Here is a 26,987-nt window from a genome sequence, read left to right on the forward strand (position 1 = left end):
CTTACTTAACAAAACAAAATACTAAACATTACGGTTCATGAACCCCTTTTACCTGTAATAAACTGAATTAATCTTACCTGCAAGACAGATATAACATTCACAGTCAATCACAAGTGGAGCGTCTCAATTCTGTGTTAGCTATCTGCTCGTCTCTGCATTAACTGCTATTTTACACGTTCTGGAGCAGATCTCAGCGAGAGCTCCCCCTAGCGTTTTGGATAAGTTACGCCGCTGTATACACATAAATAAATACCCTTCTTGCAGATCTCTTATTAAAGTAACCAAACAGGAGTCCAAGACAGACTTCAGGCACAAGCAGAGAAATTTAGTCTGAATAGATTACTCCAAACACGAAAATGTGAAATTAGAATACATTTCTATTCAATGACTTAACACTAGTGCCACAATAGCGCAACGATGTTCTGAAATCTCGACTTCTGACAGTGCAACGATGTTCTGAAACCTCGACTTCTGATAGCGCAACGATGTTCTGAAACCTCGACTTCTGATAGCGCAACGATGTTCTGAAATCTCGACTTCTGATAGCGCAACGATGTTCTGAAATTTTTGGTAGTGACCACAATACTTAGTTTGCCATGGCTAAATCAGACTGTCCACATTTTATGTTAATATAAATAAATAACTATGATGCACAAATGCAGTCAGTACATATAGCAGACACACATCTGACAGTGAATATCTTATTAGAACACATAGAGCTATTCTATACTTTGGGTCTTGAGGTGCAAGTGAGAAGAGGTATGCTCATAGATTTTTCTTCCTAAAAACAACAACTTAAAATGTAGACTGTGTGGTAAAATGTGTGTGGTTTCAGAACCACTTTGTTTTATTTTCACATTTTCCACATGTTTATGAGTCATTCAGATAAATCTCCAGAACAACTGAAGTGTGTGTGTGTGCGCGTGTGTGTGTGTGTGTGTGTGTGTCAAGGTGAAGCTTAAGCTTTATTAAGCTCCCTTATGCACAAATAGACACAACTGAGTACATCTTAGAAGTAATAATAATAATAAATTACGAATTACAAAAATACAAAAGCACATAAAACATATAACAATAACCTAAGAAATTCCTTTAATCTAAAGTTCTACTATCTAAGGATCTAAAGTAAAAAGTGAAGAAAATTGACATTGATAATTAGGCAGCATTTCATAAAAACACAAAACAAACATAAAATAACAGCTAACAAGAATTGTGATTTAAAATGTTAGATTTTAAGCAATGTTTACAGGACACTCTAACATCCTGCTTAGTGGCATCAACATATTTTTACATATTATTAAATAAAAATCACATTTATAATAAATACTATGGATCTTGATGTCCTCTTTAGTCTCCCGAAGGAGACGGTCCAGTTTGCCCAGTGTTTAGATGTTGCTAACGCTGGTTAATCTCCTTTACGTTTATCATCTTCTCCTCCTCATGCTCCTGACCAGCAGGACTTGCTCAAACTGTGACTCTTCAAGCGGAGACTCGTCACTGTTTTACTTAATTCAACTATTAAAACTCAACACAACATATTCAGCTTTACGTCTAGCACAGTGTTCTTCATTAGGCATTGTGTGCGCCTTGAGAATAATATTCATAAAGAACTTGTCCAACAAGAAAACTTCATAAGGGGAATAATAATATCCTAACTCATCATCCCTAATTATGCATATAATAATGCAGCCGAATACACCTATCTGACAACAACTGAAACATCACACTACAATATAACAGAAAGATGAACAAATGCCCATCCCAGTATTAAGATACAGGTTTTACACATCAAATACACATTGAATGATGTAGGATATCAAATTAATAGGCAGATTTATTTCATGCTTGGGTTGGATTTGGCTATTTCAGGATAGATGTGGCTTTCATCTTACATGTGTTCTGTTATTGCAGCTCTTAATAAAAACAAGTGATGTCCACGTAAAAGAAAACAATTACGTATGCTCGCGCAAACTCATCTGGGAGTGGTGAGTTTTCACGAATTCTCCATTTATAAGCCTTCTCTCTTGAAGTTATGGTTGATCGCTCTTCACGAGCACACGTAATTCTTTTCTTTTACGTCGGTTTAAACATCCCGGATAAGCGCAAATCAGTACCATTTCTATTAGCCGTCTTACCTACTTGGACGTGGTTGTGTACAAGAGGTAAAAACGATATAAATACTGTTTGTTTTCCATCAAGGCCATCAATGTGCACTTACAATGGGGAATTGTTTAATGTGGACTTTTCTCTGCATGCTCTTTGAGACAGTGACCATAGACCTGCATGATATGACTGACAGACAAGAACCGTTTGAGCTAAAAATATCAAAACTGAAACTACTGCGGAGACAAAGACACCTACATCTTGGATGCCCTTGAGGTAAGATAAAACATACCAAAATTTTATTTCAAAGTGAACTATCCCTATAAGCAATCACACATTTTGTTACTTTCAATGAATTTCAAATAAAAGTACAATTATATAATTTATTGACCAACACAAACTGAAAAATGTTTTCTTGCTGCCTAGAGTCATGTGTCTAGTATCTGTAAAACCGCTTTCTTCCATCTTAAAAATATATCTAAATTACGTCATATGCTCTCAATGAATAATGCAGAACAATTAGTTCATGCGTTTATGACCTCAAGGCTAGATTATTGTAATGCTCTACTGGGTGGTTGCCCTGCACGCTTAACAAACAAACTACAGCTAGTTCAAAACGCAGCAGCTCGAGTTCTTACTAGAACCAGGAAGTATGACCATATTAGCCCTGTTCTGTAAACACTGCATTGGCTGCCTATTAAACATCGTATACATTTTAAAATATTGCTGATCACTTACAAAGCACTAAATGGTTTAGCTCCGCAGTACTTGAGCGAGCTCTTAACGCATTATAGTCCTTCACGTCTACTGCGATCTCAAAACTCCGGCCAGTTAATAATACCTAGAATATCAAAATCGACTGCTGGCGGTAGATCCTTTTCCTACTTAGCACCAAAACTTTGGAACAGTCTTCCTAACATTGTCCGGGAAGCAGACACACTCTGTCAGTTCAAATCTAGACTAAAGACACATCTCTTCGGCCTAGCATACACATAACACATTATAGACTTATATAACTCAATGTTAGGCTGCATAGTTTAGAACAGCCGGGACCGGGAACACTTCCCGTAAATCCTGATGTACTTGGTACATCATAAGAAGGATGGCGTCTACGCTAATATTAGTCTCTCTGTCTATCCCGAGGTTTACTGCTGTCCACCGGAACCAGGCCGTATCCAGATCTGATGAAGGACCAGCGCCAGGACACGACGACGCCGCTGACCTGAAGTGTCAACCAGTCTCTCCTCCTCTCCACTCCGACTTCACCCAACCGGAACTGGACAAATACTCTGATCCATTCTGACTTCTGACCTGTAATGCTCCTGAATCATAATCATACACTGTTCACTCATTGGCCAGAGGAGAACTGGCCCCCGACTGAGCCTGGGTTCTCCCAAGGTTTTTTTCTCCATTCTGTCACCTGATGGAGTTTTGGTTCCTTGCCGCTGTTGCCTTGCCTTCTGGCTTGCTTAGTTGGGGACATTTAATATTCAACAATATTATAGATCTGCCTTAAAGGTGGACGATGATGAAATTGTTTTTTGTATTATTTTTTTAATGTTATCTCTGTAAATCTGCTTTGATACAATCTGTATTGTAAAAAGCGCTATATAAATAAAGGTGACTTGACTTGACTAGAGCCGAAATTTTCATGTAGAAGAAATATGCCACAAAATGTCTGTTGCATGTTATAGCAATAAGGTGCCGCATAGTTTCTCTATAAATAACTATCAGTCCATCCAACCAATAGCGATCCTTTTCCTTCAGAGGGTCATGGCATGGGGGGTCTAGAGCCTATCCCATCATGCACCGGGTGAGAGGTGAGGTGCACTGGACATATCTGACACGACATTGCAGGACTACACAAAAACGCCACTGAACATCTCTGCCACCATATATCTCAATTGTACAACAAAAACAAACTAACACAAAAGATTCCACTGACCCTTTGGACTTCTTGAACCGGTAATGTTTTACTTTTGTAAAACGTATTACTGCTGTTTTGTTATTTGTTTGCTTATTACTGTGAAGTCTCGGTTTGGAGCGCAGGAGCAGATTAGCATTGGTGGAGGAATCGGAAACATGCACACTGCAGTAAATCACATTTCAGAAAGTAATATCAGTAATGTCTACACATTTACAGTTGAAGGAAACTGCAGAGAGAGCTTATATTGCAGGACACCTACCACGTTATCTGAACAGAGCTTGTTCACGGAGTTGATGTTGGCCACTTTCATCAACCACCACTAAGGATGTTGGTGGAATAGGTTTGAGAAAACCATCAAACATAGCTTCTCTATCATGGAAAACATGTTTTCTGTGGATCTCGGAGTCACATGTTGAACAGAAAAGCTGACCTCCTGTGGGAACACAGTCTAGGCACCGGACAATAGCATCAACAGTTTAACAACTCCATCATTCCCCCTGTTCAACTCGTTTACTTATTTAAAATGTGTTTATGTGTGTGTATATGTTAATGTATCAAGCCTTTCTAAACATGTAACACATATTTTGGTGCCGTCACGCTTGTTGCGGAAATGATCTGTTTAGTGGTGAGACTGCAATGAAAACCAAACCCACTTGTGACTTTATTCTCGCAAGAAGGCCATTCACACACACACTTCAGAGTTTTCTGCTGCCTTTTTATTCATCCCTCACACTCACTGTGCTGTGTTCCTGTTGTGTCATTCAGAAACCAGATCTATATCATATAAGGACACTGTATTGTCTTATTCTCTTGACCCAGTGAAAGAGGGACTGTGTCTCAGAAATGGCCGGATGTCGAGTAGACGTGCAACACCTTTTGCTGCAAAGATATTCAGCTCACATTTGGACACATTCATTTTCCACTAAACTATTGTCTGTTGTCATGCAAGCACAAACATTACATTATTATTTCCATAACACTCCTCTCTTTCAATTATTATTATGTGTATGTTAATGTATAAGCTTTTTTAAACCATCTAACACACATTTTGGCGCTGTCACACTCCTGAGGATTTTCTTCTGCATGATATTAGCATTGGCCAGCAGGGGTCGCTGTGTGCATAAGAAGCCTGGAGAAATCCTCCACTGTTAAACACATCAGGCTGGAAAGCTTTAAAGCTTCATCTCTCCATCACTACCTTCAGGTTCTCTCAGCTCAACAGTTATACGGTATATTAGCAATAATGAGCCCTGTCTGAAACCACTGGTTTTAGTGGCGTGTCTCTTAAGGCTTGACAGTAAAAGCCTCTGTTATGATTGGTTAATGTCATTGCATGTTTTGAAAACATTCATATATAATCATAATTTACAGACAAAGCATTATGAAATTATTCACTTAAGGTACAGTTGCTGCTTCATGTTTCAACAAAAGTTTCTTCACAAACTGCATTACATTATGCCTCGTTTACAAAACAATCTGCAGAAAATTAAAATTCATTATTTCATTTGCTATTCATAAGCAAATTGTTTATAAAACAAAAAACCTTCGACACACACACAACACACACACACAGACACACAAAAGAATCAGTGTACGAGTCTCAACAAGAGTGACAATCAACAAAATATCCAGATAAACAGATCATCTTGGACCGTCACAAAACAAGCTACTAAATAAATCACAAGAACTACAGCTAAAAATGAAAATACTGAGATGTTGCATCTGCTTAATTTATTCATGTCGCAATGCATGCTGGGAGACACGGATGAGTTTTGATTGGTGGTTCCCATCATGCACTGCAACATTAGGCTTTATGTTTATTGTTGTCACCGGTTGACGAAGGCGGAACTAAAAATCAGAACGTGATTCCCAGCCGGTTCCGGTTCGCTGTCATGGCCGACCAGAAAGGTAAACGGGGAAATTAGCGGCAGCTGCATCAAATCGGAGTTGATTATGGTGGCGATTAGGACGCGCAATTCCAGAGGGGACATAAAAGCAGAGATTTGAGAATCTAGAGAGCAGTTCGGGGTAGAAGTAGGACGCGAAGGACAAGGCAGAAGAGAGCGAGCGAGTGAGAATATCAGAGCTGGCTGGGAAGAAGATTGTCATTGTGAGCGTGAAGACCATTCTCTGGAAAGAAGTTAAGTACATGATTCCTAATTGACACAGAAGCGCTGCGTCTGTGGTCATGGAGGCATTGTGATATACTGGAGGGCTCGTACCCGTTTTCTGTTTCTCTCTCTTGTGTGTTTGAAGTTGGTGATTTGAAGGCACGTTCATTTATACGTTTCATGCAGTCAGAATAACGTCACACCCCCCCTCCCGTCTGAATACGAGCTGCTGAGAGTGACCCAGGCTAAATGGAGGGTGTGGTGTAGTGTTATACATTTATGGTGCAATTACATATTCACTCCACTAGAGGGCCACCTTGTCTTTCATTATGGTGTGGTTACCCGGAGTGAGTGAGAGTTATACATGCATGAGCTTGTGAGCAGCACATGCGGTTGGTGTTCAATAATAAATGCCTAGTTCTGAGTTACATCTAAGGTGCTTCTCAATTCTTATTTGTGCATCCTCGTTTCCTTTCCTCGCTTCCTTTCCTCGTGTCTCAGCTCCACCCCCTGGAGGATGCTGCAAGGAAAGGAAATGAGGACGGAGGAATCGAATGAAAGCTTTTTTATACATTGGAATACTTGATCACTGGAGCGTCACTTCACAGCTTCATCAACATTGCTCAAAGGATCTGCCCTTGTGTTGTTGAAGTTTGGTTATTTTAGAAATTCATAATAAATAATAATAAAGCAAGATACCCTGTTGGAATATGTGAGATGTGCGGTTTATATAAACTGCAATAAAATTATATAACTATAAAATTATTGTGACCGATGTGAAGGGGGTGGAGAATTTACACGTGCGTCACGTTAAGTCAATAAAACACTTCCGCATAGGATACACCTGTGTATCCTCGCTCACAGCTCCTCTGGAAGCCTCCTCACTCCTCGATCCTCGCCTCCTCGCGGTGCAATTAGAGAAATGAGATGTCCTTCAAGATGGCTGAGCTCGATCGGTTTCCGGGTCATAGGATGGAGGACGGAGGAGCGAGGAGACGAGGAGGGATATTGAGAAGCACCCCTACATGTGTGTGTAGTTTCCTAGTGTGAAGATCCTTGGGTGCTGAGCATCCTGAGTTCCCTGGTCGCTCTGAAGAAGAGAAAGAGTGTCAGTTCTCCATGCGGATACTATTTTAAGTATGTTTTAATATTCAATAAAGTCAACTTATTTATCTTATCTCGTGTCTTGCTTCGTGGTGTTCCCTTGGCGTAGCTCCTCAGAGTGGTAGTTGGTACGGGTGGTGGGCTACTGGGATCTATCCCCACCCCGGCCGGTGACATTGTCACCAGTGATGTCTGTGACACAAAGTAACTGTAGTCTGACTACAAGTATATTAAAATGTAATGTAACTAATATATATATCTGTAATCTGATAATTGAATCCAGATTCCATGAACCAGTCACTAGCCCGGGTTTACATCCAGCACTCAACACATTACATGGGGGTTTTGTAGAGGAAAGTTGAGTCACTCAGAGTCAAGAGCATTCAAGACCACAGAGCAAAATCCTCAGTGTTAAAGTCCACAGTTCAGAGTCTATATGAGCCGATCTACAGAGAGGACAAAGTTGCACTGTATAGTGTCACTATATAGCAGCGGGTCTAAACACTCAGTGGATCAGAGGAAGTGAATAACCACAGGAGGAGCTGATGATGTTTAAAGGAGGAGCTGATGATGTTTAAAGGAGGAGCTGATGATGTTTAAAGGAGGAGCTGATGATGTTTAAAGGAGGAGCTGATGATGTATAAAGGAGGAGCTGATGATGTTTAAAGGAGGAGCTGATGATGTTTAAAGGAGGAGCTGATGATGTTTAAAGGAGGAGCTGTAACTATATATAATGAAGAGGAAGACTGACAGAAACAGAAGATGGCTGATAAGTGTGATCTGTGTCTGCTGGGACTGATCCTTCTCTCTTCACTTCTCACAGGTAAAGACATCTGGATTTTCTCTAAACACATCTAGTGGAATTAGTCTGGAAAGAGTTCATTTGAACATGCTCACTTTATTCTTGCACACATTCACGTTGTGATCTCAGAGTTGTGTATTGATACACACAGATCATACTGTATTATTCCTGATACTGGACATAGTGTCACTCAAACATCTGATGATGAAGATTATCTTCATATTAAGAGTGTGTCAGTGATTTGAACAGCTCTCTGATAAAGACTAATAGTTTATTCTGGAGAGTGTGTTGTTTGCTTTAAGTGAGGAAAATACTATGAGTGAAAACTTCTGCTTTTTATGCTGGTGTGTTTTATGTTCTCATTTATTAATATATATCATAATGATCACTGAGATATACTGTGTTTCAGGAACCAGTGGAGTCCATGTGTTCATCAGTTCTGGTGAAAGTGTCCGTCTGTCCTGTAATAAAACTCTTCCTGACTGCAGATCAACTACATGGCTCTACTATAACAGAGATTCAGAAGTTAAACTGATTACTGGAGGAATGAAGAATAAAGACACAGAGAGACATGAGAGACTGAGTCTGGAGTCTGACTGCTCTCTGAACATCAAGAACGTCACAGGAGAAGATTATGGATTATACAGATGCAGAAACTCTGTGAATGGAGAACATCAAGATGCACGTGTTGTTCTGCATGTTCTTCATGGTTAGTTTATAATTATGTGGTCAATTTAAAAATGGCAGATTCTCTCTTTAAACTCAGATGATGATTGAAGAGTCTGTGATTTGTGTCTTGTGTTCAGTTTCATCTTCATCATCATCATCATCATCATTCTCACAGACTGAGATCAGTCCAGGCCGCTCTCTGACTCTCTCCTGTCAGTTGTATTCATATACTGGATTCCCCTGTGATGATTGGTTCAGTTCTGGGGGACTTGAGCTGTTGTGGGTGAGTCAGACTGGTGTTGATCTGAAGACAGACTCCAGATATCAGATATCATCATCATCATATCGCTGTATCATCACTCTGACTACAACACTCCTGAATGAAGATGACAACAGAGAGTGGAGATGTGAGCTTACTCGCAGAGATCAACTCCAGACCTCAGTCAGATACACTGTCAAGTATTCAGGTGAGAAACACTCTTTTCTGACAGATTACTGGAAACTTCCACAGACTGGCTCGACTCTTTCTGATGCCTTCATACGGTTTGGGACTGTACAATATTAGTGTTCAAAGTCATAAACTGCATAACAATCCTTATCCTATATTGCATAAACCAGAAGTAATATGACCCATGCAGGACCCGGTTTATGAATTATAAGGCTTATGTCATTCATTCAAGCTGAAGGTTTATTTGCAGAAGCTCAACTGTGTTTCTCTCTCATATAAACCAGGAATAAATGATACAGTAACATCTCTCTTCTCAACTACTGCCACTGTAAACTGTGATGATGGAACACAAACTGCATGATCAATATGATGTTAATGTCCTATTACCCTAAACCGCAACGACTTTAATCTCGTAACGTTTCGACTTTAATAACGTAATGTTTCGACTTTAATCTTGTAATGTTTCGACTTTATTCTCGTAATGTTTCGACTTTATTCTCGTAATGTTTCGACTTTAATCTCGTAATGTTTCGACTTTATTCTCGTAATGTTTCGACTTTATTCTCGTAATGTTTCGACTTTATTCTCGTAATGTTTCGACTTTAATCTCGTAATGTTTCGACTTTAATCTCGTAATGTTTCGACTTTATTCTCGTAATGTTTCGACTTTATTCTCGTAATGTTTCGACTTTATTCTCGTAATGTTTCGACTTTAATCTCGTAATGTTTCGACTTTAATCTCGTAATGTTTCGACTTTATTCTCGTAATGTTTCGACTTTATTCTCGTAATGTTTCGACTTTATTCTCGTAATGTTTCGACTTTAATCTCGTAATGTTTCGACTTTAATCTCGTAATGTTTCGACTTTAATCTCGTAATGTTTCGACTTTAATCTCGTAATGTTTCGACTTTAATCTCGTAATGTTTCGACTTTATTCTCGTAATGTTTCGACTTTAATCTCGTAATGTTTCGACTTTATTCTCGTAATGTTTCGACTTTAATCTCGTAATGTTTCGACTTTATTCTCGTAATGTTTCGACTTTAATCTCGTAATGTTTCGACTTTAATCTCGTAATGTTTCGACTTTATTCTCGTAATGTTTCGACTTTATTCTCGTAATGTTTCGACTTTATTCTCGTAATGTTTCGACTTTATTCTCGTAATGTTTCGACTTTATTCTCGTAATGATCTTTAATCTGGAGATGCTGCGTCTGCACATTCATCTTCTGCAGCTCCAGTCGCTTCACCAACACCGACTCCAGTCAGAAGCTCAAACTCTGAGAAGAACTCAAGCCGAACTACAGCAGCAGCTCCTACACAAGGTTCAAGTATTATGTGATGATGATGTTGTGTATATGTGGCATTATGTGTTGAACTGAACTAACAGACGTGATCCACAGATCCAGGAGAAACTGAAGTCAGTGTGACTGCTGGATCATTATACAGAGGTACGACACGTTCATTTATACTGACAGCTTTATAACATTAAACTATCAGTCAGTCTGTAAATGCTTCATCAATAACTGTTGATAGTTGAAGACCCTTGACTTCAGTCATGTACAGTTCCCTTTCGTTGTCACGTCGAATGACGACGAATGGGGTTCGCTTAGAAGCCTATCCTCTTCGAACAGTAATAAAATGAGCCAATGGCAAGCAAATGCCATGGGTCTGCTGAATTTGCATAGCGTAACTCCGCCCCACCTCGTGGGTATAAAGGAAGTGCGCCGGCAACATGCAGATATGTTTTCGCTTTCAGAGCCAAGGTTATTCTTCATTCCACAAGCCATCCTGAGTTAATCTCTACATCCTCTTCGAGACGAGCTTCCCTCCAGGTATTGGTGTGACGGCGAATTCCAGCGAGTGCACATTCCCTGCGATCTGAGCAGTGATCTGCCAGTGTGTGTGTGTTCTCTCCCTGGTCGCTTCAGCATCTGTGGGGATTTCCTTCTCTCTAAAAGAGCAGCGTGTGGCACGTCTTTTAAAAGATGCATCGCCCGTGCCCTTCTGGTTTCGGTAGACTGTTGTCAGACTTAGATAAGTACAATCGCTGCTTTGCGTGTTTGGGCTTAGAGCACGCCAAGGCAGCGCTTGTGGATGACTCATGTTTTCATTGCGGAAACATGGCGATCGTAACACTACGGTCGAGACTCAGTGTTCTCGAAAGAGTGTGAGTCCCCTCATCCACACCCCGATCTACCCCCTCTAGTGATAGAGCTGGTACTTCGGCTGGTGGCCAGGGTGACCTGAGGGTAACGGTGTGGCACCAACAGCCGACGATTCGTCCTCGGGCCACATCCCCCTCTCAAGTGTTACAACCAACCGTGAGCCAACCGGATGATGCACCTGACCAGTCCCGGCCACCGGTCGCGGACCGGCCTCGTGTGTCATTTGGCGCTCCTGAGGATGACTCCATGTCTATCGCAGCATCACAAGGTGGGCATGAGTCCTCGGGAGATGAGGATTCGGCTGTGCTGCCGCCTCCGGCGCGTCAGCATTGCCCGAGTCTGATCCCGAGATGACGACCATGCTTGCCCAGGCGGCCGCGAGCATCGGGCTAGAGTGCAACCCTCCGCCCTGTCCCGAGCGCTCGCGGCTGGACGATCAGTTTTTGGGGACGGCCGCTGATTCACGTCGGCCCCAAAACCTGTCTTCCCGGATGTGCATGAGGAGGTCACGAGGTCCTGGAAGGCACCCTTGTCTTCCCGTGATCGCTCACGACCTCCTCCGCCTTTCCTCCTCTCGATCAGGCGGCTGTCCACGGGTACACTGGGGTACCTATGGTGGAACGCTCTGTTGCGATGCAATTGTGTCCTCAGAGTGCTTTCTCCTGTGGTGACGCTAAGCACCCCTCCAAGGCCTGTAGGTTTTCGTCGACCCTGGTGTCGAAGACCTATAGAGCTGCGGGGCAGGCAGCCGCCTCTTTGCATGCCATGGCCATGCATGGCCATGGTAGAGCAGGTCTACCAGGCCCAGATGCTCAAGGACATGCACGAGGGGAGGACTGACCCAGAGCTCTTCGATGAGCTGCGTGCCGCCACTGACCTCGCTCACCGGGCGACAAAAGTGACCGCACGCTCCCTGGGCCAGGTGATGTCCTCTAAGGTGGTCCAGGAGCGACATCTATGGCTCAACCTTGCTGATATGAGAGACGCCGAGCGAACTCATTTGCTCGACGCCCCCATATCACAGGCTGGGCTCTTCGGCGGAGCGGTTGAGGACTTCGCCCAACAGTTCTCAACCGCCCAGAAGCAGACTGAGGCCATAAAACACATTCTGCTCCGACGGCCCGCTGCTCGGCACAGACGCCTCAGCCTGCTCGCCGCCGAGGGCGCCCTCCCGCGGCTCCCGCCCCTCCTGCACGGCCCCAGCAGCAGCCTTCACCTGGGCCGCATCGTGGAGGAAGTCACAGGTAGGCGCCCCAGCCCTCTCCAGCCCCGCGATCCGCTAAACGCCAGGCCAAGCGCCGCTCCTGAGTCGGGCTGCTCAAAGATGGCGACCAGTTCTTTTCAGGAGATGGTAGCAGGACCACTCCTTTCCCCGGTGGAGGGCAGGGGGAGAATATTTTGTTGTTAGAATCCCCGCTGCCCTAATATGGTCAAAGAAAGAACTGATATCCCCATCTCTGAGCCCCCAGAAGGGGATGACAGTGCGCGCCACCCACGGGCCTCGCCACTCTCATCCCCCTCTGTCGCCAGACCCCTGCCAGAGCACACCCCCGTGGAACGCTGTCCTTCCCTGGCCTCCTCTGGCAGGACGCGGCAAATGGCCGTGCCCCCGCACCGGGACGCTATGCCTCCCCTGTCTGGGCCGATCATTCCGCTTCGCTGCACCCCCGGGGGGACATCTGTCGTTCACATGACCCCGCTGGGACAGTCCTTGGGAGCCTGGTTAGAGCTTCCCAACCTGTCCCGCTGGCTTGCGTGAACCATTAGGCTCGGCTATGCGATTCAGTTCGCACGGTCTCCTCCCTGCTTCAGGGAAGTCACTATGAAGCTTCACTATGCTCGGTGGCAATGCCCCTGTCATGAGAGCTGAGGTCGCCACCCTGCTGGCGAAAGGTGCGATCGAAATGCTTCATTGTCCCCAAGAAAACCGGTTGGTTACAACCAATCCTGGACCAGCGCGCCTTGAACCGTTCCCTTCACAGGCTTCCGTTCAAGATGTTCACAGCCAAACGCATTTTCGAATGTGTGCAGCCACAGGATTTGCAGCGATTGACCTGAAGGACGCCTACTTTCATGTCTCCATTCTTCCTCGACACAGACCGTTCTTGTGGTTTGCTTTCGAGGGCGGGCATACCAGTACACGGTTCTCCCATTTGGGCTGGCCCTGTCTCCTCGCGTCTTCACGAAGGTCGTCGAGGCAGCCCTTGTGCCGCTACGGCAACACGGGGTTCGCAACCTGAAGTGTTCGCATCCTGAATTATCTTGACGACTGGCTAATCCTAGCGCACTCTCGGGACCAGGTTTGCGAACACAGGGACCTAGTGCTCCGGCACCTAGCCCGTCTGGGCCTTCGGGTCAACTGGGAGAAGAGCAAACTTTGCCCCGTTCAGAGGATCTCTTTTCTCGGTATGGAAATCGATTCGGTCGCCATGTGCGCGCAGCTTACGATCAAGAGTGCGGTTCCACTGAAACTTTTTCAGAGGCTCCTGGGGCATATGGCATCTGCAGCCGCGGTAACGCCGCTCGGATTGCCTCGAGTTGCTGGCAGTACGTCTCGCTCTGCACCGCTTCCATGCGCTGCTCAAGAACCAGCACGTACTAGTCAGACAATACCGCAACAGTAGCGTACATCAACCGACAAGGTGGTCTGCGCTCCCACCGTATGTCGTAACTTGCCCGCCACCTCCTCCTATGGAGTCAGAAGCATCTGAGGGTAGACGCACAGGTAGACATGTTTGCCTCCCATGACTCGTCCCACTGCGCCCAGTTTTACTCCCTGACCGAGGGCACGCTCGGCACGGACGCACTGGCGCACAGCTGGCCGCGGGGCCTCCGCAAGTATGCGTTTCCCCAGAGAGCCTTCTTGCACAGACCCTGTGCAAGATCAGGGAGAACAAGGAGCAAGTCATATTGGTTGCGCCGCACTGGCCCACCCGGACCTTGTTCTCCAAACTTGTACTCCTCGTGACAGCACCTCCCTGGCCAATTCCTCTGAGGAAGGACCTCCTTTCTCAGGGACGGGGCACCCTTTGGCACCCTCGGCCCGATCTTTGGAACCTCCACGTTCCAATGCTAGAGCATCGTCCACAAGACATGCCTACGCGTTGAAGTGGAACCTCTTCGTTCTCACTCAGAAGACCCCAGAACATGCCCGATCAGTGTCGTGCTTTCCTTCCTGCAGGATGGGTTGGAGCTAAGGCTGTCTCCCTCCACCCTGAAAGTATATGTTGCCGCTATCGCCGCACATCACGACGCAGTTGAAGGTAAGTCCGTGGGAAAGCATGACCTGGTCATCAGGTTCCTGAGAGGAGTGAGGAGACTAAATCCTCCTCGCCCTCCTCTCGTTCCCTCTTGGGACCTCTCAGTGGTTCTAACTGCCCTGCAGAGTGCTCCCTTTGAGCCTCTGCAATCAGTGGAGCTTAAGGTCCTGTCTATTAAGAAAGCTCTCCTGGTTGCGTTGGCCTCCATCAAGAGGGTAGGGGACTTGCATGCATTTTCAGTAGACGAAGCGTGCCTGGAATTCGGGCCAGCCTTTTCTAACGTGATTCTGAGACCACTGGCCTGGATATGTGCCCAAGGTTCCCACCACTCCCTTCCGGGACCAGGTGGTGAACCTGCAAGCGCTGCCCCTGGAGGAGGCAGACCCAGTCTTGGCATTGCTCTGTCCAGTACGCGCCCTCCGTGCTTACATAGACAGAACGCAATGTTTCAGGACCTCAGACCAGTTCTTTGTCTGTTCAATTCAATTCAATTCAATTCAAGTTTATTTGTATAGCGCTTTTCACAATACACATTGTTTCAAAGCAGCTTTACAGAAAATGCATTTCAAAAATATACATACAAAAATACAGTTAGTTAATCATGAAATTTAGGGCATAACATATCGCCGGCGTTGGGTCGTCTCTTCACAGGCGTCGAGTCGTCTCATCACAGGCGTTGGGGCATCTGAAGTCTCCATGAGAGGCTGGATACTAACTGGAGCTGACAAACTCTATTTGAGTTATCTCGGGACAGGCGTCCCGAGATAACAACAAAAAAAGGCAGATGGGAAATAATTAGCGTAGCTGCTGTTCTTAATACGAATGCATTTGATCTGATTTAACTGTAGTATAAAAGGTATGAGATGCATCATGTGAATGCTTGGCTAAAGAGATGCGTCTTTAATCTAGTTTTAAACTGGGAGAGCGAGTCTGAGCCTCGGACAGTATCAGGAAGGCTATTCCAGAGTTTAGGAGCTAGATGTGAAAACGCCCTCCCTCCTTTAGTGGACTTAGATATCCTAGGTACGACCAGAAGCCTCGAATTTAGCGATCTTAAAGAGCGCGATGGAATATATGGCGATAGAAGATCTCTTAAATATACAGGAGCTAAACCATTTAGGGCTTTATAGGTCAGTAACAATACTTTGTAATTGATACGGAACTTAATAGGTAACCAGTGTAGAGATGATAAAATTGGTGTTATATGATCATATTTTCTTGACCTAGTAAGAACTCTAGCAGCTGCATTTTGGACTAACTGTAGCTTGTTTACTGAGGATGCAGGACAACCAGCTAATAGAGCATTACAGTAATCTAGTCTCGAGGTCATGAATGCATGAACTAACTTTTCTGCATCAGAAACTGATAGCATATTACGTAGCTTAGCAATGTTTCTAAGGTGGAAAAAGGCTGTTCTTGTGACATTTGAAATATGATTTTCAAAAGACAAGTTGCGGTCTAGTATAACACCCAGGTCTTTTACTGTAGAGGATAAAGTAACAGGACGTCCATCTAGATTAAGGTTGTATTGTAAGAGGTTTTGTGGGCAGTTTTTTGGACCAATCAGTAATACCTCCGTTTTATCTGAATTTAATAGAAGAAAATTACACGTCATCCAATATTTTATATCTTTAACACACTCTGTCATTTTAGATAATTTAGTGTTATCATCTGGTCTAGATGAAATATATAATTGAGTGTCATCAGCATAACAGTGGAAACTTATTCCATGTTTTCTTATAATATTACCAAGTGGCAGCATATAAATTGAGAATAGCAGGGGGCCTAATACAGATCCCTGTGGCACTCCATAATTTACTGATGTTATCTTTGATTTTTCCCCATTTAAATGGACAAAATGGTAACGGTCTGATAGGTACGATCTAAACCAGCTTAATGCCTGTCCCTGAACACCAGTGTAATTTTGAAGTCGATCTAAGAGTATTTTATGATCTATAGTGTCAAACGCAGCACTAAGATCGAGTAAAACTAGTATTGAGATACAGCCTTGGTCAGAAGCTAAAAGTAAATCATTTGTAATTTTAACCAACGCAGTTTCTGTGCTATGATGTGGCCTGAATCCTGACTGAAACTTTTCATAGATATCGTTTTCTTGCAAGAAAGAGCACAATTGAGCGGACACAACTTTTTCTAGTATTTTAGACATAAATGGAAGATTTGAAATGGGTCTGTAATTTGCTAGGTTATTTGGTTCTAATTGTGGTTTCTTAATAAGAGGTTTTATAACTGCCAGCTTGAATGTTTTTGGAACATGTCCTAAAGATAGAGACGAGTTAATAATATTGAGAAGAGGCTCTTCCACTACAGGTAACACTTCTTTCAGTAGTTTAGTGGGTATTGGATCTAATAAACATGTTGTTGGTTTAGATGCAGTGATAAGTTTATTTAGCTCTTCCTGTCCTATAGTTGTAAAGCGCTGTAGTTGTTCTTGTCTGTTATGGTGGGAAGCTGAAGGGAAAGGCTCTCTCCAAGCAAAGGTTGTCTCACTGGATAGTGGATGCCATTGCTTTGGCTTACCAGCAGCAAGGTCGACCGTGCCCCCTTGGTGTGACGGCCCCCTCCACCCGGAGTGCGGCCTCCTCTTGGGCTCTAGCGCATGGCGCCTCGCAAACAGACATCTGCAGAGCTGCAGGCTGGGCGACACCCAACACATTCGCCAGATTCTACAATCTCCGAGTGGAGCCAGTGTCCTCTCGTGTACTCGCTTCAACCAGCCGGTACTAGAACTCGCTCAGGTGTCTTCGCTTGCTCGCCATTCCACTCCTTAGACTGGATATGTGTGATATTCTCCTCAGGTGAGCCTGATAAGCCCTGAGTTCCTCCAGCGCTGATGACGTCAATGCCAGAGTTATGCCTCTGGCAGCTTTCGCGTTGGCTAGGTGCCGCCATGTGCATGGTTCCCCCTCTGGGCGACCCCCACGTGTGTATTTCCACTGTAAGCCTCTCTGAGCATGTGTCTTTCCCTTGGCAAGCCAGTCTGCCTCCCCTGGGGTTGACATATTCCACCCTACGGGCTGGACACCCCAGTGTTTTTCCGTATGTACCCCCCTCCGGGTCATATGTGACCGGTTACGGAAAGTAGGGACACAAGTCGGTTCTGGAGCATTTTGAGCTATTCACAGATTCTGAAAGTGTAGTCTCCAAGCTTTCCAACGATGTGTAACACATGGTAATCTGATAATATTTGGAGAAGTTGTGGCCATTTGAAGGTAGGCACTCAAAAAAATTCAAAGTGGAGAAATCTGCCTCTAAAGATTGAGCAGTTCTCACCTCTCTGCTGCTGGGAGTGACAATAGGGCTCATTTACATCTCATTTAGATAAGCCATACCCCCTGTAAAGCTCCCCCTGTAAAGCTGTAAAGCACATGTTGTTTTATTAACATTAAATGGATAGTTCTCCCCAAATGTTTAGTTAATTGTCATCATTTACTCTCTCAAGTTGTTTTAAACCTGAATATGTTTCTTTATTCTGTTGAAGTTATTTGGAAGAATGTGGGTAACCAAACAGTTGATGTTCCCCAGTGACTTCTATATTTATTTCCTATGGAAGTCAATGGGGACCAGCAACTGTCTGGTTACCCACATTCTTCCAAATATCTTCTTTTGTGTTCAGCACAATAAATAAATAAATACAGGTTTGGAACAACATTAGAGTGAGTAAAGAATGACAAAATGTTTATTTTTGGGTGAACAATCCCTTTAAGGACAAGCGGCTGCATGTTTACTATTAGGGCTACTGTCTCTTTAAGACCTGAAAGCAACGCGTCTAATATGTACGCATAATATGACACGCAGATTTCTCTCAATTTAGACATAACCAACTTTCTTTATGTAAACCTTGAGTGTATTTGACAGTATTAGCTCAAAAAGACTCGAAAGATAACTTAGTCCAGTATCCAGGCGCTGTTAGACAGGCTTTTAGTGCATGCACGCGTCGGCTGTTTGCGCGCAGAAAAGCGCATTAGAATAGCGCTTCAGCAGCGAATGACATGTTTAACCGGCAAGGCTTTAAAGCACATGCAAATAATGAACTTTTGAGAACTGCAGTGTCCTGTTCCTCTGCGTAAACATTTAATGTGAGTATTTGTCGCGTTGTACACTGGGCTGTTGAGACGCAGACTGCTACAAAAGCACGTGGCAGCTTGCTTGCAGCAAGAATCACAGTGCAACTTTGAACTATATCGATGCGATATGGTCTAATTCCATATCCCATTTAAAAAATATATCAATATATTTTTTATATCAATATTATATCGCCCAGTCCTACCACGCTGTTCCCTTGGAGGGCGGGGGCAATAACAAAAGAAACAAAAGCCAGCTTATCCAGTATGGAAATACACACAGACAATGACACGCCCCTACTGCGAGCTAGAATCTCACAAAACAAGCCGATTTCAACCTAAAAATGTACGATTTTAAATATACCAATATTGATATCTAAAACATGGAGAGGCTTCTTCGTGATCTCAACTAACAGATTCTGCAAAAAAGCGAAAATCACCAGTTTTGAAAAAAAACGCTTCTTTCTCATTTTGCTCAAAAGTTGCGCTGCCGACTTGTGTCCTTACTTTCCGTGGCGGGTCACATATGTGTATTCTTAAGTCCCCCCTTCGGGCGGGCACTGATTGCATATTTCCACTGAGATATGCTTCCCAGTGTACCTTGGTATTCTTGTGTTAAGTAGGAGTCCTTCGTCCGTGCTAGTCTCACGACAGGGAGCTCAGACTTACGCAGGGCACTGGAAGACAGCCGAGGTGGCGTGATTGGACTGGGAACCCCATTCGTCGTCATTCGACGTAACGTCTTCCTGCCACTTCCGCTGTACCGCTGGAACAGCCTGAGTTCAGTCTTGGCTCCTTCAGCGAAGAAACATATCTGCATGTTGCCAGCGCACTTCCTTTAATCCCACGAGATGGGGCGGAGTTACGCTATGCAAATTCAGCAGACCCATGGCATTTGCTTGCATTGGCTCGTTTTATTACTGTTCGAAGAGGATAGGCTTCTAAGTGAACCCCATTTCGTCGTCATTCGACGTAACGTCTCTGTTCCCTACTCAGGGAACGAGGGTTACATCCGTAACCGAGACGTTTCTCTTCTTCCTCTCATGTTTCCTGCAGTGATTGTGACTATTGTTGAGATGGCAGTGTTTGCTGCTCCTACTGTGATTCTTCTTCAGATCATCTGTGCAAGAAGAGCTGGTGAGTTTGAGCCGCACACAATCTGATGATTCACACTCATCTGATCTGAACATCTGCAATCATGATAAAACACACACGAGAGGTCAGTCAATGCTTTTATTTTGCAGGGAGGAAGGACTCGCAGCACCCAGAGGAAATAGAGATGCCGACAATATTACAATAAAATACTGATGAGTTTACAGCCAATCTGCAACAATATTTACAATAGCAAAAACTCAAGAGGATTGGTCATTGTTTTACTTTCTTCTTCTCAGAAAACTCTTTAAACTGATTCAAATGTGTGTTTTACATATAAAAGCCAGATTTATTCTCATTTATATGGGTTTTATAGATATTAGCCTACAGTGTTGAAAGTCATTCTCTTGTGCTTCATATGTAAACTGCTTTAAATATAATATTACATACAGTAATGGACAGACTCAGACTGTATAATCCTCTCTCTGTTCTGTGTGATGGAGATGATTTGAGGATTCTTGTATCTTGTCTGTTCATTCCTGGTTTTAGCAGCTTTTGTTCATTTTCTTAATAAACCTCTGCAGTTGTGTTTAATATATCTCCTTTCCTGAGAGGTTTGTTCCCCTTCATGAGCTCGTAATGTATCGTAATATAGGATAGTTAGTGTGAGTATTAATGGGTCAAGTGTTGGTGAAATATATGTGTCTTCAGCCGATTCTTGAAGATGGTTAAAGCCTCATCAGCTCAGGTTGAGTTCGGCAGGTCATTCCTCCAGCAGGAACAGTCCAGGTGAAGGTCAGAGGTCAATCCTCCAGCAGGAACAGTCCAGGTGAAGGTCAGAGGTCATTCCTCCAGCAGGAACAGTCCAGGTGAAGGTCAGAGGTCAATCCTCCAGCAGGAAGAGTCCAGGTGAAGGTCAGAGGTCATTCCTCCAGCAGGAACAGTCCAGGTGAAGGTCAGAGGTCAATCCTCCAGCAGGAACAGTCCAGGTGAAGGTCAGAGGTCAATCCTCCAGCAGGAACAGTCCAGGTGAAGGTCAGAGGTCATTCCTCCAGCAGGAACAGTCCAGGAGAAGGTCTGTGAAAGTGATTCTGTGTCTCTCTGAGATGATGAACACAAGACACGTTCACCTGCAGAACACAAGCTTCTGGAGACACATCGGTCTGGAGTAATGAGTTTAGGTGTAGAGGAGAAGAGCCAGTGGTTGTTCTGCTGGGAAACTTGAATCTGATGCGAGCGGCTGTTGGAAACCAGTGCAGGATTATGAGGAGTGACGTGAGTCTCTTCGGCTCGATAAACACACTCTTGCTGCAGCGTCTGGATCCAGCAGCATCTGATCCTCCTAATGTTGTACAAATCTGCAGTTCTAGCACTGTGGTCTGTGAAGTTCATCCGTTATCCTGCATGCTGTGTATTTAGGAAAGAGTGTCACACAGAGGGCTAGTTGGGTAAAAGTGCATCAGGTCATGGAAATGCTTCACTACACCTGATGATGTGTGATGTGTTTTGGAGCAAAGCACGCTCGGTTAACTCTCGAGGGTCTGACTGTACTCAATGCCATCGGTTCACAGTGAAGACGCTCCGCTCCCGCCTGGCTCTCTTCTAGAGGGATGGGAGCAAAGCATTTATACATAGTGGTCCAGTCCCACTGCTTTGTTTATGGGGCTGGCAGGAGGAGCTGGCGGAGGAGCCTGAGACGGATCTTTCTCAAAACTCAGCCACTCTCTCTCATGGCCAAACCAGAAGCATCGGCAGGCCCGTCCGATCCGGCAGAGAGCATGTTGTTGGCCCGGCCTATCTCTGAGGAGAGTTGAGACGGATGTTTTAAGCCTGTCTCCTCCCTCTCTCCAGGAGTTGTTGGATGTGATGACCCTTGCCATGGCCAGATTTGATTTAATCCTTGCCAGGCATGCATGCTAGTGGGCCAGGCTGGATGTGTTGTGCAAGCCTATCGATTATGAGGAGAGGAGTGACGTCTACCAGGCCGACTAAATGAAGGACCTTATCAAGGTGAGGGAGTGTCTTCTGACTGCAGTCCAGTTTTATTTCTAGAGTTTAACGGCATGCAGGAAACTGCTAAAATAAGGAAGTGAAACTAACAGCAATGCTCTCGTGTGCAAAAGAATATCCTTGTGTTCAGAGCAGATGTGTGTTGAGCCAGTGTGGTTCACAATATGCACTTCTCAGACATGTTTCACACTCATGTAAAGACACTTAACTGGTGTAGTGTCAATAAATATCAACTCTAGCATGATTTACACACTCAGATTGTCAGGAGTGTGACAGCGCCAAAATGTGTATTATATGGTTCATGATACTTTAACATATAAACATATAGTACTGATCTAAGCCATTAAGTTCCTAAAAGTGACTTCCGACATGGGCCATAATAGGCTAAAATAGACTGTTGTTTGTGAAACACAGTGCAGGCTATAAAATGAGGACAGTTTTACTCTTTTAGATCATCTCATTAAATAATCTATTTTCTTAAGCAGATAATTACCTGTCAGCTTGCAGTAATTATGAGACTGCAGTCAGTTTTGCAGAAACAAAGGAGGTAATGATTAGGGATGGGAACTGTATATTTTAGGTTCCATTAACGATTATTTTAGTTCAGTTTAATCTTAAGAAAGCAATATTTGGCAAAATTCCATTGCCAAATGATGAGAATTTTTATAATAAATAGATTTCTCTTTACAGCGAGGCGTCTGTGGACTGTGCTCTTAGTGTGACATTACATGATTTCCGTAGTGTTTTCATAGCTATGATCTCACTGTTGAGGTCTGGAAACATGTTACTGCTGAGTGTGAGAACTCACAGTTTGACCACAATAGAGCCGTGATCATCTCTGAACCCAGTTGATGAATTTAAAGACTGCCCTTCTGCTGGTTCTGGCATCGGTCAAGAGAGTTGGCGATCGGTCTAATCTGCTCTATCAGTGGACACATCGTGCCTCGAGTTTGGGCCTAATCTCCAGTCATCCTATCACCTCTAGATCCCAATCCCCTCACACCTTCTACAAGCAATCTCTCCCACACTTCTACCAGCACTGACACACCATCAACTCATCCCTCCATACTGGCATTTTCCCTACTGCATTCAAGCAGGCTCGGGTAACCCCACTGCTTAAGAAACCCACATTAAACACATCACTCATAGAGAGTTACAGACCTGTCTCTCTCCTACCATAATAGCGAAAACACTTAAACGAGTTGCTAATCTGGCTTCAAGAAAGGGCATTCAAACGAGACCGCATTACTGTCGGTCACAGAAGCCCTGCGGATCGCAAAAGCTGCCTCCAAATCATCAGTTCTCATTCTCCTGGATCTGTCTGCTGCCTTCGACACCGTGAATCATCAGATCCTCCTGTCCACCCTCTCATCACTGGGCATCACAGGAACTCCTCTCCACTGGTTTGAGTCCTATCTCACAGGTAGGTCCTTCAGGGTCGCATGGAGAGGCGAGGTATCCAAAGCACATCAACTGACCACAGGGGTTCCTCAGGGTTCAGTGCTTGGACCGCTCCTCTTCTCCATTTACACCACATCACTGGGACCCATCATACAGGCACATGGCTTCTCTTACCATTGCTATGCTGATGACACCCAGCTCTTTCTCGCATTTTAACCAGATGATAAGCTACAACATCACTCTCCAGAACATTCCCATTCACGGTTCTTTGCTGGTGGAATGATCTCCCCACCCTCATCCGGAATGCAGAATCCCTGACAACATTCAAAAGACTCATCTCTGCCGTGAGCAAAATAATTATTTTCTTTTCCTTTAATCCTCCCTTGTCTGGCTTATGCTACTCTAAGCAATGCCTGAACTTTGTATTTTAAGCACTTCTTGTGTTGTTTTTGATAAACTTCAATCAATCAATCAATCACATGTAGCGCCCTCTTCCTTAGATTTAAGGGGGAGGGGCCCTGGGTTAGTTTATTATTAGATCGCTCTAGGTAGTCTCTGAATATTATTAACTTTATTTCAATAAACCCTTATCTCAATATTGGTGTGCTTATGAACAGACTAAAATAACCACAAAGTATTGTAAGTGAAATAGAAACTTTAAGTAGTTTACTCAAATAAAATAGTAAAATATTTATATAAAAAATAAAATAAAAGTCAAGACCACAGATACATACACTGTCAAGAGTTCAGGTGAAAAAACAGACACAACTTTCAGAGATTAATTTAGACTCTGGCTTCATACATACTGTCATTGTAAAATAGTACTGATCTAAGCCATTAAGTTCCTAAAAGTGACTTCCGACATGGGCCATAATAGACTAAAATAGACTGTTGTTTGTGAAACACAGTGCAGGCTAGAAAATGAGGACAGTTTTACTCTTTTAGATCATCTCATTAAATAATCTATTTTCTTAAGCAGATAATTACCTGTCAGCTTGCAGTAATTATGAGACTGCAGTCAGTTTTGCAGAAACAAAGGAGGTAATGATTAGGGATGGGAACTGTATATTTTAGGTTCCATTAATGATTATTTTAGTTTAGTTTAATCTTAAGAAAGCAATATTTGGCAAAATTCCATTGCCAAATGATGAGAATTTTTATAATAAATAGATTTCTCTTTACAGCGTGGCGTCTGTGGACTGTGCTCTTTGTGTGACATTACATGATTTCCGTAGTGTTTTCATAGCTATGATCTCACTGTTGAGGTCTGGAAACATGTTACTGCTGAGTGTGAGAACTCACAGTTTGACCACAATAGAGCCGTGATCATCTCTGAACCCAGTTGATGAATTTAAAGACTGCCCTTCTGCTGGTTCTGGCATCGGTCAAGAGAGTTGGCGATCGGTCTAATCTGCTCTATCAGTGGACACATGGTGCCTCGAGTTTGGGCCTAATCTCCAGTCATCATATCACCTCTAGATCCCAATCCCCTCACACCTTCTACAAGCCATCTCTCCCACACTTCTACCAGCACTCACACACACCATCAACTCATCCCTCCACACTGGCATTTTCCCTACTGCATTCAAGCAGGCTCGGGTAACTCCACTGCTTAATAAAGGAGAACTCCGGGCAAAACACGGAGCTGCTACCGCTAATAACCAGAGCTCCCACTCAGCTAAAACAACAGTTATGGGGCATATTCATAAAGAGTGTTTTTGTGCCTCTTAACAGACACAAAATGCAATTAAAATGTCTGTCCAACATGAACAGGGTCCTTACATGACAACAAGATACGTTTAGCAACTTAGCCATTGTTTAAATTCATCTAAATAGTGTTTTAGACGGCTAGCTGTAGTCTCGCGCTGAAGTCCCGTGGGAACTCCCGTTGTAACCGGAAAAGGTCAATAGGGAAGTGTGCAGGTGGAGGAGCGTTGTGTGTGTGAAGAGTGATGATCGGAGTTGCTCACAAATGAAGAAGAAATGGTTCGTAACGTAACTATGGAGAATATAGAAGATTTTGAACACATGGAAGAGGCTTTTGAGTTTGATGGTCGTCCTTATTTATTTGAACCCGAGTATACAGACGAAGACTAGCCTCACACTCTTCAGTCAATAATACCTTTTCCGGCTACAACGGGAGTTCCCACGGGACTTCAGCGCGAGACTACAGCGGCAAAACTAACGAAAAAGAAACCTTCAACCCCAGACATTTCGAAGCAGCACAGCAGTAATGACTTTGTAAACTTCTTTACTTACAAGATTGATAATATTAGAGAGAAAAGTATAACCGGACCAGGGGGCTGAGCGTAAGAAGCTGACAGTTTTATTTTTGACAGGGGGGCAGACTTCATTAAGTCTAATCCCTTTTCCATGATGTGGTCTTGTATGAACGATGCTCTATTTGTGTGGGATTGTGTATTGAAAAGTTCTATTTTGAGTGTTGATGCTGTAGTGAATCTTTGTAGAGGCCGTAGTACACTGTAATCCACTACACGTTTTCTGGCCTGCTTAATGCGAAGAGATCTTACATTGTTTCCCGTGCTGCTTAGCTGAGCGCGTCGAGATCTCGTGATGTCTCCCGCGTTGTTAGCACCGAGAGCGGCACTGCTCTGATGACACGGCAGATGTGCGACAGTGTCCAGAAAGATGGAAAGTTTGAAGCAGGGTGTCCAGGCTGATGGTAAACGAACTGTCGACGGGAACCTCTGTGGATGTAACGCGGACGGCGCTGAAGTCCAAGTTCTTTGATGGCTGCAATGGGTGTTTGAATGGAGCAGTTGTTGAGAGTTAGCAGCTGTGGAATAGAATACTTGAGCTTCATGGCGGTCGCCGAAAGTGTTTGCCTGGAGGTAGCCGTTAGCCAGACACAGAAATGGAAGATTGTCAGGCACAATAGAGAAGATGGTCCATATCATTGCAACGGGGTGCACGAGGCACGGAGGACTGGCTGGAGGCAGCTGACAGCGAGCTACCAACTGCAGAAGCAAAATCGAACCGGGACAGCTAGATGGCTGCCCCAGGGGTAAAGTTTACATCACCAGGTTCACTCAGATGTGTCGGCCAGAACACCACTTAAGGCCAAATATTCCAGAGTATGAAATGAAGAGCTGAGAGAAAGTTCTTATTATTCCGTTTATTCTTTGCTTTTTCTTGTGTGAGTGAGATTGAGGGTGAATGTAATTTTGAGTGTGTGTGGTTTTTTCCTCATTGACGCACACTCTGAAGAAAAGTGTCCCTCACAATTATCATCCGACCGACGATCTCTATCTTACAGCATACTAATAACTGTGACAACCAACCGACTATCTCTATCGTACTGCATACTAACTGTGCGACGTCAGATATACTATACAAACCAGCGCGCGCTTTACCGTCACAAGCACTGAATACACGGGAGTAAACATAAAAACATAAAGCACAATATGGTCTAAATACTAAATAATTAGTACTAAATAAAAGCAAAACTAACATAACTTTGGGGCCTTTTCTACAGCCGCCCCCGAATGTATGTAATACATTCGCTCATCATTAAAGGCAACAAAGTTCTATGGCTGGGGTGTAGTGGCAGGAGTGGAACCATCTCCATCTTCTCCAGAAGGAAGTGCAGGGAGGACAACCAGCCTGGCAACTGGCCGGGTGTAGATTCTCTCCTTCACCTTAACATCAGCGGACCTGATGTGCCCGTCAGGGCTGGGATGAGTCTTGACTACTTTCCCAATGGGCCAGAGGGCCCTCGGAAGATGTGGATCAGCGATCATCACTACACAGTCCTCTGCAATATCAGCTGGTGTAGCCTGCCACTTCTGGCG

At 44.0% G+C, this 26,987-nt stretch overlaps 1 protein-coding gene across 2 annotated transcripts; it reads left to right on the forward strand.

Moving 5' to 3' along the window:
* Positions 1–7,426: 7,426 nt before the first annotated feature.
* Positions 7,427–20,361, forward strand: LOC307006361 (uncharacterized protein). 2 transcript variants are annotated; one of them, XM_079627253.1, is made up of 7 exons: positions 7,981–8,068; positions 8,457–8,756; positions 8,854–9,183; positions 10,398–10,487; positions 10,566–10,613; positions 19,729–19,809; positions 19,917–20,361. In XM_079627253.1, exons 1-7 carry the CDS (start codon positions 8,008–8,010, stop codon positions 19,970–19,972), a joined length of 966 nt encoding a protein of 321 aa, XP_079483379.1. In that variant the 5' UTR covers positions 7,981–8,007; the 3' UTR covers positions 19,973–20,361. The 2 variants fall into 2 exon arrangements, with proteins under 2 accessions (XP_079483378.1, XP_079483379.1); XM_079627252.1 differs by having other exon boundaries at positions 7,427–8,756.
* The last annotated feature ends 6,626 nt before the right edge of the window (positions 20,362–26,987 follow it).

Source organism: Phoxinus phoxinus (assembly GCF_949152265.1).
Source record: "Phoxinus phoxinus genome assembly, chromosome: 1".
NCBI lineage: Eukaryota > Metazoa > Chordata > Actinopteri > Cypriniformes > Leuciscidae > Phoxinus > Phoxinus phoxinus.

What these genes read in the sequence shown, in the direction of transcription:
- LOC307006361 (XM_079627252.1), top strand. Translation starts at nt 8,363, where the DNA reads ATGAGTGAAAACTTCTGCTTTTTATGCTGGTGTGTTTTATGTTCTCAT. An exon ending in AGCAGCAGCTCCTACACAAG is followed by an intron (nt 10,488 to 10,565) that starts GTTCAAGTATTA and finishes CGTGATCCACAG; the next exon opens with ATCCAGGAGAAACTGAAGTC. An exon ending in CATCTGTGCAAGAAGAGCTG is followed by an intron (nt 19,810 to 19,916) that starts GTGAGTTTGAGC and finishes TTTATTTTGCAG; the next exon opens with GGAGGAAGGACTCGCAGCAC.